The following is a 15,002-nucleotide window of genomic DNA, read 5'->3' as shown; positions in this document are numbered from 1 at the left end:
TGTATTCAAGTGATACTAATTACAGTCATTTGTGTGAAATGTTTACCATCTATGCCCAATTACCATACAACCCATAATGATTTTGTGTACCACAAAATATGCTAGATTAACCTAATTGTTCATTAGTTTAGTGGATTAAAACACTCAACTCAGCTCAAGAGTACCCAGCTGTCATAGTTTGCTGTGTAGAAGTATAATCAAGAACTCTGTGTGTGTATGTGTGTGTGTGTGTGTGTGTGTGTGAGAGAGAGAGAGAGAGAGAGAGAGAGAGAGGGAAACAGAGACAGAGACAGAGGTAGAGAGACAGAGAGAGAGAGAGAGAGAGAGAGAGATTATGTCATTAAAGGAAGTCTCTTCTCTTTACAAAGACGTACTTACTGAGGCCGGGTTGAGCAAAGGATACAGAAAGAAGTTCAGAAAAAAAATGGTAATAATTGCTGATTAAAATGTTGAGACACGCATGCAATAGTAAGGACTTGAAAAATATCTATTGAAAAGATGAATTCTTTGTTTCTGGCAGGTGTGTCCAGCCTTTAGACATTGTGATATAACATTTCAAGGTTCATACTCAAGAACCATACAATCAAATTACAAAAGAAAACAAAATTGCCAAATATCTCATGATGTTTTAAGTAAGTTTATAAATTTTGTTGGGTCATATTCATAGCTACTTTTGGCCACATGCAGCCTGTAGGCAGCAGGCTGGATATACCCGATAGCTGATCTCATAGTCCAGTTGGCAAGAAACTTAAAGATGAGAAACCATGAAACTAAATTCTTCATGGAAGAACTGTTACTTATACATTCCTTTCTCTTCCCACAGGCCCAGGATGAAGGAATGTCTTTGCTCAGTAAATGTCTTTCTGCAAAATGAACAGCTAGTTCTAAACTCAGTTTCTGGAACCTTTGATTAGTAAATGTCTAAATCTTTTAAATTATTTGAATTATAATTAGTTTCTTTGTTTATATGTATATATGTATATGTATAGGTACACATGTACCACTGAGCACGTGTATAAGTCAGAGGACAACTTGCCAGACTAAGTTTGATCTTGGGTCATCAGGCTTGATGGCAAGTGCCTTTGCCCACTGAGCCATCACACCAGTTCAAATGTCTGAAGTTTTTGAAGCAATTGGCTCAATAAGGGAAAAAAACTTTATAGTCACATTTCAGACCTGTAATATTTTAACTTTTCCAATGTGCAAAACTGTGTCTAAGCTGCAGGGGATATGGTAAAATGATATTGCATAGCACTTTAACAAACATTATCACATTTAATATCTTTAAACAAAGTTCAAAGATATTTCAGCTGTTTATTCTGCAAACACAAGGGCAATTTTTAAAAGTTCTGTTATTAGGCCAGGCTAGGTGGCATAAGGTTTTAATTCCAGCACTCAGGAGGCAGAAACAAGGAGAACTCTGTGAGTTCAAGGCCAGCCTTGTTTACACAGTGAACTCCAGGCCAGCCAGGGCTACAGAGTGAGACCTCATCTCAAAACGAAAAAAAAAAAAAAAAAACCAAAAACCCCAAAACAAAGCAAACAAAAAAATCACATCGTAGTAGTGCATTGTTATGTTCCTGAAGAAGTAAGGTCAGTAAATAAAAAGGACTAGAGTTGAAGGATGTTTCTATTTGCAAATCAAAATGCTACCCAATTTCCCCCAGAAATGTGTTTTTACTAAAGCAGTACATTTTGAATTACAAATTTTCAGGTAGTGAATTTCTGGTAGTTTTCATTATTTAGTTGGTACATGTTCCATCCAGAGTCTGCAGCCACAACATTTTATTTAAAAATCTTACATGAAGCTGTTTCCTTCATTACAGCAAATGAAGCAAGCATTTTACTCCATAGACCTCATAGACCTCAGACCTTACTGTCTGAGGGCAGAGAAGGGCAGGGGTAAGTCTAAAAGTGCAAATGCTCCATGAGACACAAGTGCTCTGAAAGAAAAGGGGAGAGACCAAAAAGAGAATCTGAGGCTGGATGAACATAGAAGGCCTGACCCAGAAAGTGCCAGGCAGTTGCCACCCACCAGGATGGTAAGCTAAGGAGGAAAGACCTTGGCAGAGGGATCAAGAAGAAAAGCTTTCCTGCCCCAGACAGACCTGGTGACTCTGCAATTTACTATCGAGGTTCCCTGTCCACTACTTTACAGTCCATGTCATCATTTGTCATCAGCGACCTACCTGATAAGTTAATTATTCCTTGCCTTTCCCATTGGAGCCAAAAGACCACATTGCTTTTTGCTCATTGCACTTTGGACACAGGGCCCATTCGTGGTAACTGCTTGTGGAGTAACTGAGAGGACACTGTAAATTACAGCAGCCGTGCATTTTGTGAATAATAAAATATGCTTGTGCATTGCACAACTGAATAATAAAATACGCTTGACTTAGTTGAAGATAATACTGGCTTCATAGTAACTCATCATGTTTCACAAAGATTCTTTAGGCATATATCTTATACTTTATTAAGTTCTGTTTTATGACTTCTTGGTTTTTAGCTGAGAGATCGCTGACTTCCCATTTTCATGGTACATTATTCTTTGGGATCTGTAAAGTCACTATTGTACAGTTATATCTTCAGTTAATTGGAAATCATTACATTGCTGATCTTATCAATCCACATGCTCAGCTTCTCTTCACTAAAATGCCTAAGTATTGCTAGTCTTGCACATGGACTCCATCAAACCACTGAGGCTTTTCTGCCTGTGACCCTAAAACAATAATCCTCATGGCTAGTCCACAGGCTTTTCTGATACGCTAGCAGTAGAGATCATGTACAGGCAAGACCAAAATACCTGGACCAAGGTGCCTGGTGTATATTCTTCGGTATCTAGGATGAGTGTGGAGCCATACCAGAATGCCAGCGCATAAAAAAGAAAGATGAGGCACCACATGTACCCCGTGAAGAATCCCATCACCATCCCTTTTCTAATTCCCCAGCGCTGGGCAAACACAAGACTTTTCTCATACCTGCAAAGAGAAAATGTTTGAGTCAATTCCAGCAGTAACAACTCAAGTGACAATGGTTAAATACAACATTTCACAATGCAGAATTTTACTCAGTGACTACAATCACTCCAAACAGCAGCTTTGAAGAACAAAATCCACAACGTCCATGCAGTTATTTAAAGTGTGTCGAACCTGTCAATGAAACATATCAAGAGGATGACACTTAAAGCTTCTTAAATTGGTTGCAGCTTAGATGAGCATTAGTGGGATAGCCTTGCCTCCCCTCCAAAGTGATTTTAACACAAATGCCTAGACAGTTGGGATCTATTACTATTTTGTGCTTGAACTGGTGCCTTGCATCCCATGATATCATGTTTTCTAGCAGAAAATAATGCAATTAGCTCCAAATCAACAGGTCAGACTATTTGAATTTTTTCTAGCCACTGCCCCTGCCAGACTTGAAATTCATGTTGAAACGTAATTATCTTGCATCTACATACAGTCCGTCCTGCGGTCAAGATGCTATTCTGTGACACAAGAGGTCATGTTTATAATTGTGGGGTGTGGATAACTGAAACATAATGGAAACTTAACTGTAGGACTAGACTTCGATATGTGTGCTCTAGACATTAGCAATGGACATTGACTTACAGCTTGACCTTTCTGAAACTTCCTTCCTACATTTCCAGTAAAGATCCATGAGAAATGTTTACATCTCACAGGACACAAACTGAAGTTCTGCCTTGTGGGATTTGGGAAGGTTTTTAAAATCATTTTTTAAAAAAGATTTAATTTTTATTTTATGTGTATGAGTGCTTTGCCTGTATATATGTGTGTGTACCCATGAGTGCCTGGTGCCCATAGAGGCCAGAAGATGGCACTGGCTTCTCTAAAATTGGAATTAATAGATGGTTGTGAACTTCCATGTGGATGTTGGGAACTGAACCCAAGTCCTCTGCAAGAGCAGCAAGTGCACTTAACTACTACACCATCTCTCCAACCCCTCCTTTTTAACATTTTAAAAACACATTATTTATTTCATTAACAGTGAAAGAGAATATCTTTCATGGTGGAGAAAATGTGACACAGAAATTATTTTATGAGAAATAAGATAGCTTTGCTATACAAGCCAAAGAAGTAAAAGAAAAACAAGTTCTTTGAAGTTTATTCAGACCTAGCAATGAAAACTCTTGGAAGGACAATACTTAACAAAGTCTCTAAAATGGATTTCAGCTTGGATGCTTAACAATGGGAAAACCTTGACCCCAAGAGAAAATAATGTTTAATACAAATATCTAGACATGAGGGATCTGTACAATTTGTGTTTCAATTGTTGTTTGGTGTCACATGACATCATGCTTTCTATAAGAAAATGATGTAGTCGCCTTCAAATAAATAAGAAGGAAGGGTATCAGAGGTTATAAATCCTATTTTTTTATTTAGTAAATATGGTAGCAGCTAAGAATGATGTAATTCTACTAGACCTGTAACATAAAATAAAAATTTTCTATTCAGTTTGTGATTACTTTATAAAATCAGTACATGGCACTTGGAAAAAAAAAAAAAATAAACCCTTACTATATGTTAGCTAAATTATCAAGAATAAACAAAATCTTATTTTTGACAAATGTATAATTTTGGCTACTTACGGTTTTGTTTTCACCAGGAATTAATCTCTAGAATAATGGCCTATACTTCCTAGTGCTAAATTTTGTTTGGTTAAATAAAAAATTATTAGGAGCTATTAAGATCATTTAGCAGAAGAGCAGTTTGATTGAATATGTTCAGTAAAAAGTGTTCAGGGGCTGGTGTGATGACTCAGTGGATAAAGGCACCAAACCCAATGATTTGAGTGTGATTGATCTCTGGGACCCACATGGTAGAAGTAGATAACTGACTCTGGCAAGTTGTCCTTCCACCTCCGCACACCTGCCCCTGAACACACAAATGCGCGCGCGCGCGCGCACACACACACACACACACACACACACACACGCACGCATGCACACACACAGGTAAGCTCCCACACACATGACACAAAATGATTGTAATTTAAAAAGTCTGAAGAAGTTGTGCCGGAGATATGACTCAGCAATTAAGAGCACTGAATGCTTTTGCAGAGGACCTGGGTTTGGTTCCCAGTATCCACATAGTAGTTGACAACCATCAGAACTCCAGTTCCAGGGGATCTTGATGTCCTCTTCTGGCCTCCACTGTCATTGGACACACATGGTGCATACTTACATACATGTAGGCAAAACACTCATACACATAAAAATAAAAATAAGTTTTAAAAAATTTAAAGTCTAGAAAAGTGTTCAATAAAATGTGTAGAATTGCATTTTGGATCATGCTGTCATTTCATTTTCTTTTCTTTCCTGGTTCAATAGATGAACAAGTAATTTTAATAGATGCAAATATGACCCTGCCTCAGCCTCCTGCATCCTGTGACTATAGGCATGAATCACCATGCCAGGCTCCCTCAGTCTTTTAAAATATAAATTAAATTTAGTCTTCACTAATAAATAAAAAAAACATATAGATTGGTGGGATAAAATGTCATGCTTTGATGCATGTACACATTGTGTAATGTTTAAATCAGGGTATATATATATATGTATATATATATATTCTCAATCACTTATTTCTTTATAACAAAAACTTTCATCTGAGTATGATGGCAAAGTCTTGTAATTCTAGCACTAGGGAGTCAGAACTGGAAGGACTGCAAGTTTAAGGCTAGCCTTGGCTAGATAACAAGTTCAATGGCCAGCCTGGGTTATGTAATGAGATCCTGTTTAAAAGAAAAGATAAAAAGATAAAGATTTAAAAAATTTTTAAAAGATAAAAAAATCTTTCAACATCCTCTGTTGCTCTTTGAAATGCACAGTTCATTATTATCCAGTGTATTGTGCAATAACAGCACACAAGGACTTCTTTCTCTGGATTGTTACTTCAAATCCTTTGATCACCATTTCTCCCCCAGCCCCCACCTCATTGCTCTCTGCTGTTCTCTCAGGTCTCTGGAAGCCACCATCTTACTCCACACTTCTATGAGGTCAGCATTTTTAGATTCTACATGTAATTGAGATCACATGGTACTTACCTTTCTACGCCCGCCTTATTTCACTTAACTATGAGTGTGGTTACACGTAACAGAATTTCATTCTTTTTTTTTTATAACTGGATTGTGTCCAATATGTATATACACACATTTTCTTTGCCCACTGATCAATTAATGGGCATCAAGATTGTTTCCATTTCCTAGCTCATGTGGATAATACTATAAGAAACATGGAGGGAATATGTTTCTTCTCCATACTTTCATTTCCTCTATGTATGTTCCCAGGAGGATGATTGTTAGATCATATAGTAGTTCTCATTTTAGTTTTTGAGGAACTTCTATGTTGCTTCACATACTAGTTTATGTTTCTGCCAAAACTGTGTAAGCATTCCCTTTGTCCCGTATCCTAGTACCCTCCTTAGCACTTGCCATCTTTAGTCCTTCTGCTAGCAGCATTCTGACTGGGCTGATGAGGCATCTCATCATAGTTTGTTTTGTTGTTTCTTTTCTTTTTTGAGACAGGCTCTTCCTGTATCCCCAGCTGGCTTGGAACTCACTATGTAGACCAAGCAGGGCCCGATCTCACGGAGATCTACCTGCCTCCCTCCTACCCCATACCCTCCCAGTGTTGGGATTAAAGGCATGTGCCACCACATCCAGCTTCATTTTGGTTTTGATTTTCATTTCTCTGGTGATTAGTCAAGGTGATAAATTTGTTTTCATGTAATTATTGACTACTTGCACGTCTCCTTTTACAAAATGTCTGCTTAGGTCTATTCATTCTTAAGTTCATTTTAAGTTGTTCATTATTTTACTATTGAGTTGTTAAAGTTCCTTACACATTCCAGGTATCAACCCCCTGTCAGATATATAATTTGCAGACAGTTTCTCCCTTTCTGAAGGTTGACATTTCTGTTCATTACTTTGCTACCCAGCAGCTTTTTAGCTCAGTGTAGTACCATTTGTCTATTTTTAATGAGTTTTAGAGGATTTGGTGGTATTCATTAGCTCTTTAAATGTTTAGAAAAATTTAGTAATAAAGCACTCAGGTCCTGGGCTTTTCTTTTACAGAGAATTGTTATTACTGATTATTTAATCATTATTGGTCTCGGAATTTTTCTTTGTGACTCAGTCTTGCTAGGTTATATTTTCTCACAATTTATCCATTTCATCAAAGTTCTCTAGGTTGTTAACATACAGTTGTTTATCCTTTGCATTTCTGTGCTGTCTGTTGTAGTATCTCACATAGGCTTTTCTTTAATGGCAGAAATGCTGTTAAAGACTGGCATGAAGTATAATATATATGCTTAGATATCATCAGAGTTTGACACGTCTCAATAAGTCAGCTCTTGAAAAGCCACCAACTATGGCATCTTCAAAAACATGTTGTGCTAGGCATGGCAGCATACACCTTTAATCTTAGCACTCAGGTACCTGAGGCAGGAGATCATGAGCTCAAGGCCAGTCTGGGCTCAGGAGTAATAATAACTGCTTAGGATTTGTTTTTTTAGTATTTGATTTAGTATTTTTATGTGTATGAGTGTATTGCTTGCATGTATATAAGTGCACCCATGTTGTGCAGTGCTCATGGAGGTCAGAAGAGGGTGTCAGATCTCCTGGAACTGGAGTTATGGATGGCTGTTAGTCACCATGTGGGTGCTGGAAACAAACCCAGCTCCTTTGCAACAGCAACCAGTGCTCTTACCCTCTGAGACATCTCTCCAGCCCCTGCTTAGGACTTCTTAAAATGCTCTATTACTCTGCTGATCTGCCTCTTGAACAAATGCTCCCTCGTGTTGCTATAGAAAATGGTGGGTCTGCCACTTTGTGGGACTATGCTGATTGATGAAATTCAGGAAGCTAACAGACCTTCTAATTAACTAACCTTTCAACCTCTTTTTTCTCACCACCGAAAGCAGCCACTGTTCGAATAGAAGAAATGACTTCATCAGCCACAGACCCTGCTTTGGCATAGGCCTTCAACTCCAGGTTTGTGAACTTGGCCACACTCTACAATCCAAAGAAAGAAAAGAAAGTCAGCCTGTCCCTCAGATTCATTTAACAAAGTAAGCATGTGGCATGGTTTAACATAACACTAGATTTCCACTGTAACATAAGAGGGAAAAAAACTGGTCTAAGATTGGTTATGTTATATATCATTCTTGGCTGTTTGAGTTTTGATACATCAGAATGACATTAGACATCAGTCTCACGAGGCTGGAGAGATGTCTCAGTGGTTAAGAGCACTGGCTGCTCTTAGAGAGGACCTGGGTTGTTGTTATAGTAATGAGGTTCCTCGGTCAAACTAAGACGTATTTCATCGCTGTTGGCAAGAAACCATTACAAAATTTATAGACAGACATCAGAAGCAAAGACTGGTGGCCTAAGTGCATGGTGGCTAAGGAGAGAATGAGAGAGAGAGAGAGAGAGAGAGAGAGAGAGAGAGAGAGAGAGAGAGAGAGAGAATCAGGGTGCACAACACTGCAGAGATAATTCCAGAGGAAGGAGCTTCAGGAAAATATTTTGACTTAAATGTAATGGCTTTAATCAAGTTTTTATTTGTATAAAAGGGAAAGAAAAAGACATCTGTGCTAAATAATAATAAAGTCACTTTTTCTGAAATTAGGTTTGGGTTGAGTCCTAGTCAGAAGTTAAACTTCAGAGAAACCCCTGGCACCGCTAGGAATTGTGGCACATGCCTATAATCTCAGCACTTGAAAGGTGGAGACAGGAGGATCAGGGGTTCAAGGTCATCCTCATCTACATAGTGAGTTTGAAGCCAGCCTGGGATACATGAGACTGTATCCTTAAAAGAAACATAACCAGCAGGGCGTGGTGGTGCACGCCTTTAATCCCAGCACTTGGGAGGCAGAGGCAGCAGATCTCTGTGAGTTCAAGGCCAGCCTGGTCTACATAGTGAGTTCCAGATCAGCTGGGGCTACAGGGAGACCCTGTCTCAAAAAGACCAAAAAAAAAGGAAACAGAACCAAATTGAAAGAAAAAATGACAGAAGAGAAGCCCCTGGCACAAATTAGAAAACAAGGATGAGGGAAAGTAAATATTGTAGGCCACCTGAGTCAGAAATCTAAACAATATACAGTGCTCAGATAAATTTATCTTCTAGCAGCTTTTTCCCCTAGACTTTTAGCAAAGCTGTTACTAGCAAAATATTAGATAGAATTCGAAAATGTAGCATAAGTAAAAATAACTTTAACACTATACTTACTATCTCCTCAGTCCACATTTTACAAAATTCATAAACTGAAAAGGCAGCAGGAAAACAAGGACATTCTCATCACACTGCAACTTGCACTTGTGCGTGCTGGTGACATGCCAGTTTTTGGCCCATTCTTTGTCTAACTTATTCCTGAAATATACATTTGTGGCACAGTAGTGAGGAAATTAAATAGTTACGAATGATATTTGTTATAATGCCACATTAATTAATCATAGGACATTTCAGGAGTTGTCCATCACTTCCGTGTATGTGTGTGTCTGTCTATCTTGTGTGTAATAGAATTACTGGTATCATTTTACAGGGACAAACATGCATAGACAGGAATGCAAAGGGAGTTAAGTGCAGAGCTAAAACATTCCAAATCAATGACACACAAGAAGCTAGGATCCTGGCACTGAGATGACACAAGAAATTGTCCTCTCAAGTCTGGTTAAAGCCAAGTTAATTGGGCAATATTTCCATTTCTAGCATTTTAAAACATGGCATATGATCTAAGAAAAGCTGAAATCAAAAGTTTTCAGGGCCTTCGGTGGAATTTGAGGATTTTTACAGATAATTAAACTATCTCATTAGCAATGAACTCTGTGCCAGAAACTATGGTTCCTGTGTAACATGGATACTCTGAACTAGCACATGGCTTAGGGAGTTGTTATCTCTGTGTTAAAGATGACAGAAATGAGGTTTTGATGGGTTAAATGTGCTCTTACATCCACCAACTCATTAGTGGTTGGGTAGGTGGTGACTTAATGAAGTGAGCTCTTTTCTACTGTTGCTGTCAGCCATATCTATATTATCTGGGAAGTAATTAAATGTTATAATCAGTGGACTCCATGAATAGTTAATAGAAAATATCATTGTGGAGATTACTAGCTGTTGTTCAGTGATGTGTACGTATTGTGCAGCCTGCGTTTGAATTCTATTTATATTTATAGTAAATCATCAGCAAGCCTGACACCACAACCTGCGATCTAATATAAGGGTTCTAAAGGAAAAAAAAAATGATTTCTCAAACCTTGGGAGAGTTTTAACTACAGTGGCCCCAAATTCGTACGCCTATCCTTTGGCTTGGCCTGAAAAATGAAGGAACAGACGTTGTCATGAGGGTGATGCTCAGGGTGGAGCTGCAGACCATTCCTTGAAACTGGGCAGATGGAATGGCAACATAGTTGTGATGGCAGATCTTTTTGAAGTGCTTGTTACTGATCTGAGTATATTTGTTGTGACTCTTTGAACATCTGAGCTTGGGAGAACACAAGAGCAACACAAATGCTAGAGAGTGGGTGGGAATTCGGCATTAGGCTCCCTTGAACTTGAAGTCTGTTCTGCCGGCTGTGAAATCCTAGATCAGTCCTTTTATTTATCTAAGGCTCCGATTACTGAATTTAACATGGTGTTAGAATTTTCCTTGTGAGAATATAGTAAGAATTAGAGATAATGGATATGAATCTCCTAAAAAGTGCCTGGAAAAATAAAAGATGCTCAGTAAATATAGTATCTTGCTGCTAACAAAATAATATTTACCTTATTAACACATCATTAATACACATCCAGTGGAGCATTATTTAATACCAAGGAATAATCAAACAGAAAAATATCAATATAGTGATAATCACATTGATTACATGCAGGGAAGAAAATCAAGCATCATGTTTTTGCTATTTATGAATGCAAATGTTAAGTCTTCTCATGGAACAAAACAAAGTATATTCTTACCAGAGCGATGATGGCTGTTCCAATCCCAATGAGAGGGCTGACAGAAATAAGAACCAAGGTCAGTTTCCAACCCCTGTAAAATCCTATCAGGATCCCAGAGATGGCCGTTGACAATCGCTGAATGAAAATGGCTAATTGGTCAGCAATGGCATCATTGATTTTATTAATATCACTAGAAACAAGAGAGACTTTGATCACTAAAACTAAACTTGGTAAGTTCAATGTTTGTTGAGACATTTCACTCCCTCCACCCTGTGTGCCTATCTCTGTTCTATCATTGTTCTTTAATAACATCACAGCTTCTCAGATCTTAGACAATTTGTTGTACCTTGGGAAGATATCAAATCTTTGTCCATGTCTGTGTTTATTATATTCTGTTTGTATGTAATAGAGACCAGTGGCTAAAAGCACTGACTCTGGGCCAGACTCTGAATTTGAATACAAGCTCTTCTTGGGAAAATTACTCAAGCTTTTTGTGGATCATCTAAAATTAAGATAATAACAGAACCCACTTAAGTGGCCAGTAACAAGTGTTAGATTAGTTCATATATGCAAGCATGTAGAATAGTACCTAAATTACTAAGCAACCAATATGTGTTATTCCTGATTACTTAATGGTTTGTTCCTCTTATCCCTCCTACCGGGATTCATGTTTCTTCAGAGCTTCAGAGCAGTGATGTAAAGTAAATATGCCAGAATATCGGTCAAATATAATTACATTAAACTCATAAGCCTGAGAGTATTCTCTTAATCCGTTGTCTATGGAGCAAATTGGGTTTGGTATTTAAAAGCCAGAAAGAACCCAAGGTATTACACAAAGTAAAACCATTGTATTCTAGCAAGGTCTGTTAAAGGTCAAAGAGAGTGAGGGGAGCAAACTGGAATCCAGATGCCTGAACTTCACTCTGCCTTATCTTTGTTACTGGTTGTTGGGTCTGTGCCAGTTGCTTCCAGATTCTTGGCCTTATATCCAAAGAATTGAATATAAGAGCTCACAGATTTACCAAGAAGCAAGTATTTGGAGTGACACGATAGTACAGCTTATAAAGGGGATACACTGCCAAGACTGACAACCAGCCACATGAGTGAGAGTACTCAGAGCCCCAGGTCATATGACCTGGAGTGTCTTTTTATGGGATCTAAAGAAAGGAGGGGATGGTTACTAAGGGGCATAGTTTGGGTGGTTTTTATTTTGATTGATAAATTAGATCATAGTTTGGTTTTCCCTACTATGTACATCCCTTTCTGTAATTCATATGCATATGATGGTGAATTCTCCCTAAAAGTTTACTTGAGGACATAGTTTGCCTTACTGAGCACACACCCAACACTATTTAAGGCTGAATCAGCCCTTCTATTATTCATGCCCAAATACATTGGGAATTGTTTACCTTAAAATGGTCCAAGTTTGATCATCATTAGGGAAGGAAAAACTTATCTCACTATTCAGAGATGGGTATGCATGTAGCCCAACAAGTGTTAGCTGTGCTGTTCAGAGGGGTGTGTGCGTGTGTGTGTGTGTGTGTGTGTGTGTGTGTGTGTGTTACATGAAGGTAAAGGAGCTAGGCTGCCAAGTGCATATTATAAGACAGAGGGTGTGTATATCCCAAACCAAGCAGAGTCCCAGGTCACTAAACTTTTCCTTCTGCTTGCCTACTTTATCTTTGCTATATAGTTCTTGACTTCTGTAGGACTTAAAAGTTCAATTTAGCAACTGTAACTTCTCAGGACTTATTCAGAATTTCTGGATTGGCATTAATGATCTAAACTATATTTATATATAAGCTAAGTTTAGGTCTGTTGTTTTCTTGTTTATAATTTTCTCGAGATATTTTTAGAATTTGTTTTTGGTTTTGTTTCTGTTCCTCCATAGATAAAGCAAAATCATTACTTCTAATTGTGTTATTTTTTCATGTGTATCCAAATGCTGTCATATTCATCTCCCAGTTTCTCTTTATGTAAAACTCTCTTCTGTAATATTTCATGTTTAATATTTTAACCAGTGGTCTATAAACAAAATTGCAATACATTGTGCTTTTTAGTAACTATATTGTAAGTTATCATCAATGAAAATGCCTTATCTGTAAAAGTTCAACTTATTTATTTATTTTGTTTTGTTTTTTTTGAGATAAGGTGTCTTATAGCTTAGGCTGACCTCGAATTCCCTATTCAGCCAACACTAACCTTGAACTTCCAATCATCCTGCCTCCCACATAACACCTGCAGGCCTTGAAAGTTCAATGTAGGAGAAAAAGCATATCAAACCTAACTTGAAATGTTTTCAAATTGCTAGTTAACTCATAAACAAGAGTTTTATTATCAAAACGACACATTATAACATTGATTCACCAGCTGCTTACTCGGAGAATCTTGAATTCAGCTCTCCCACAGAAGTGCAGTCAAACCATCCAATCTCCATCCTCATTATTCTCCGAAAGTACAATTTCCTCATTTTCCGTATCTGACGGGCTCCAGTAATTACCCAAAAGCAGATCTGAAAATGGACAGAGGAGTTTGCCCTGCACTGTTAAGCATATTTGTGAAAAACAGCATTTTCCGTGTAATAGTTGAAAAGATAAGGGAAGTGACTTCCAAAGCACCTCATCTTTGGCACCAAGGTGTGCTCTTTGGTACCTCTTGCAAATGGTGGTGAACAGGACAACTTTGGCGGTGTGGCCAGGGATCTAGCTTTGAATCCAACTCTGGCAAGTTGTCACACCCACAATCTTTGAACTTCACAAATCACGTTTCACTTTCTCCATTAAGTAAAACAGGCTCACAGCACCCCCACGAAGACACACATCAATGCTCTAAACTTACCTTTTTGCACCATTTCTGAGGAGCTTTTCCCTCGAGAATATCTGCCTATAAGCATTTATGCATAATGTTCAAGAAATGATTTGGGGGGCAGTTTAAGACAAAAATTATTATCCAAATGCAGAATCTAATTTGCTGGTAGATTTCCCCTAATTAAAAAAATAAGTCTGTCATGAAAATTCCTGGTGCCAAAACGAGAAAAATGGATTTGTCTCTCTTTACAACTAACATCACTTGGAGTTCTTCAATAAATGACGCGGAGGAGTCATTGTTTTTTCTACAGGTGACAAAATACGAATTATTTTTCTCCGTTAATAAACTTTAAGAATAATCCCTTCCATCACCCAAGTCTAGAAAATCAGGCTCAGATTTACAGAATTTGGATTGGAATGCAATTTGGTTAGACTTCAGCAATGAAAGCAGAAAGCCGAAAACTCTTTCTTTTCCTCCACACGCCTGGCTTTCTCCACGCGGCTCGATTCTGAGCTCAGAAGAGCCGACCAGGAAGTGAAGGGCAAGGAGGCAGTGCTTTGCAAAGGAAGTCTCTGCCTCTCTGCACCACGGCTTGAATCCCGGTCAGTGTTCAGTTGTGGCCTGAATCCTCCCCATTCTCTCACAACCTTCTGGAATAGAACTGCAGTTCTCAGAGCTTCTGAATGGCTTAAAAGCTAAAGGCAACACTTTGCCTTCCACATGTCTACGAGCCCAGATGTTGATCTGTAATAAAATGGAGGCGCTACTAACTTGAATGTATCCTATGATAAGCACTGCCACACCAAGTCCTGCATAGATGCCAGCATACGTCATCATTTCACTTTCAATGTCCAATAACCTTTAAAAGAGAGAATGAACATTGAGACTGACAGGTAGAATCCAGCTATCAAAGGTTACATTTATAGGTGTATGTTTCTATTCAATATGAGGAAGGCATTTCTTCTATGTAGAGTTATAATCAACCCATTCAAATCCCTAAGTAGATCTTATAATACCAGTCACACAACAAATATGCTCATCCTCTTCATTTCCACAGAAATAGATGCTAGGACTGTACAATAACGCATCAGCAGTTTCTGAAAGGGGGATGACTCAAAGTTGTTCAGCTTGGCCCCTTTTTCTCATTCACATGTAGGGACAGAGCCACCATAACTATAGAAAGGTTTTAATAAGCCAGTTAGGCTGTCTGGAAAGATAATTATAGAAAGAAGTGGGTTGT

The 15,002-nt window shown here is 38.2% G+C and overlaps 1 protein-coding gene across 2 annotated transcripts in view; it reads right to left on the bottom strand.

Annotated features, from left to right (window-relative positions):
- Abcb11 (ATP binding cassette subfamily B member 11) overlaps positions 1-15,002 on the bottom strand; it is a 99,261-nt gene that overhangs the window by 55,205 nt on the left and 29,054 nt on the right. For both annotated transcript variants that reach the window (XM_029565783.1, XM_008837812.2), the window contains exons 6-10: positions 14,534-14,621; positions 13,333-13,466; positions 10,973-11,144; positions 7,907-8,031; positions 2,804-2,978 (exon numbers count right to left, since the gene is read on the bottom strand). In XM_029565783.1, coding sequence (XP_029421643.1) covers positions 2,804-2,978; positions 7,907-8,031; positions 10,973-11,144; positions 13,333-13,466; positions 14,534-14,621 — 694 coding nt within the window. The remainder of the gene's footprint in view (positions 1-2,803; positions 2,979-7,906; positions 8,032-10,972; positions 11,145-13,332; positions 13,467-14,533; positions 14,622-15,002) is intronic.

The sequence above is a fragment of the Nannospalax galili genome, unplaced genomic scaffold (genome assembly GCF_000622305.1).
Source record: "Nannospalax galili isolate Female #2095 unplaced genomic scaffold, S.galili_v1.0 scaffold1398, whole genome shotgun sequence".
Classification (NCBI taxonomy): Eukaryota; Metazoa; Chordata; class Mammalia; order Rodentia; family Spalacidae; genus Nannospalax; species Nannospalax galili.
This window is presented reverse-complemented; position numbering and strand designations above follow the sequence as displayed.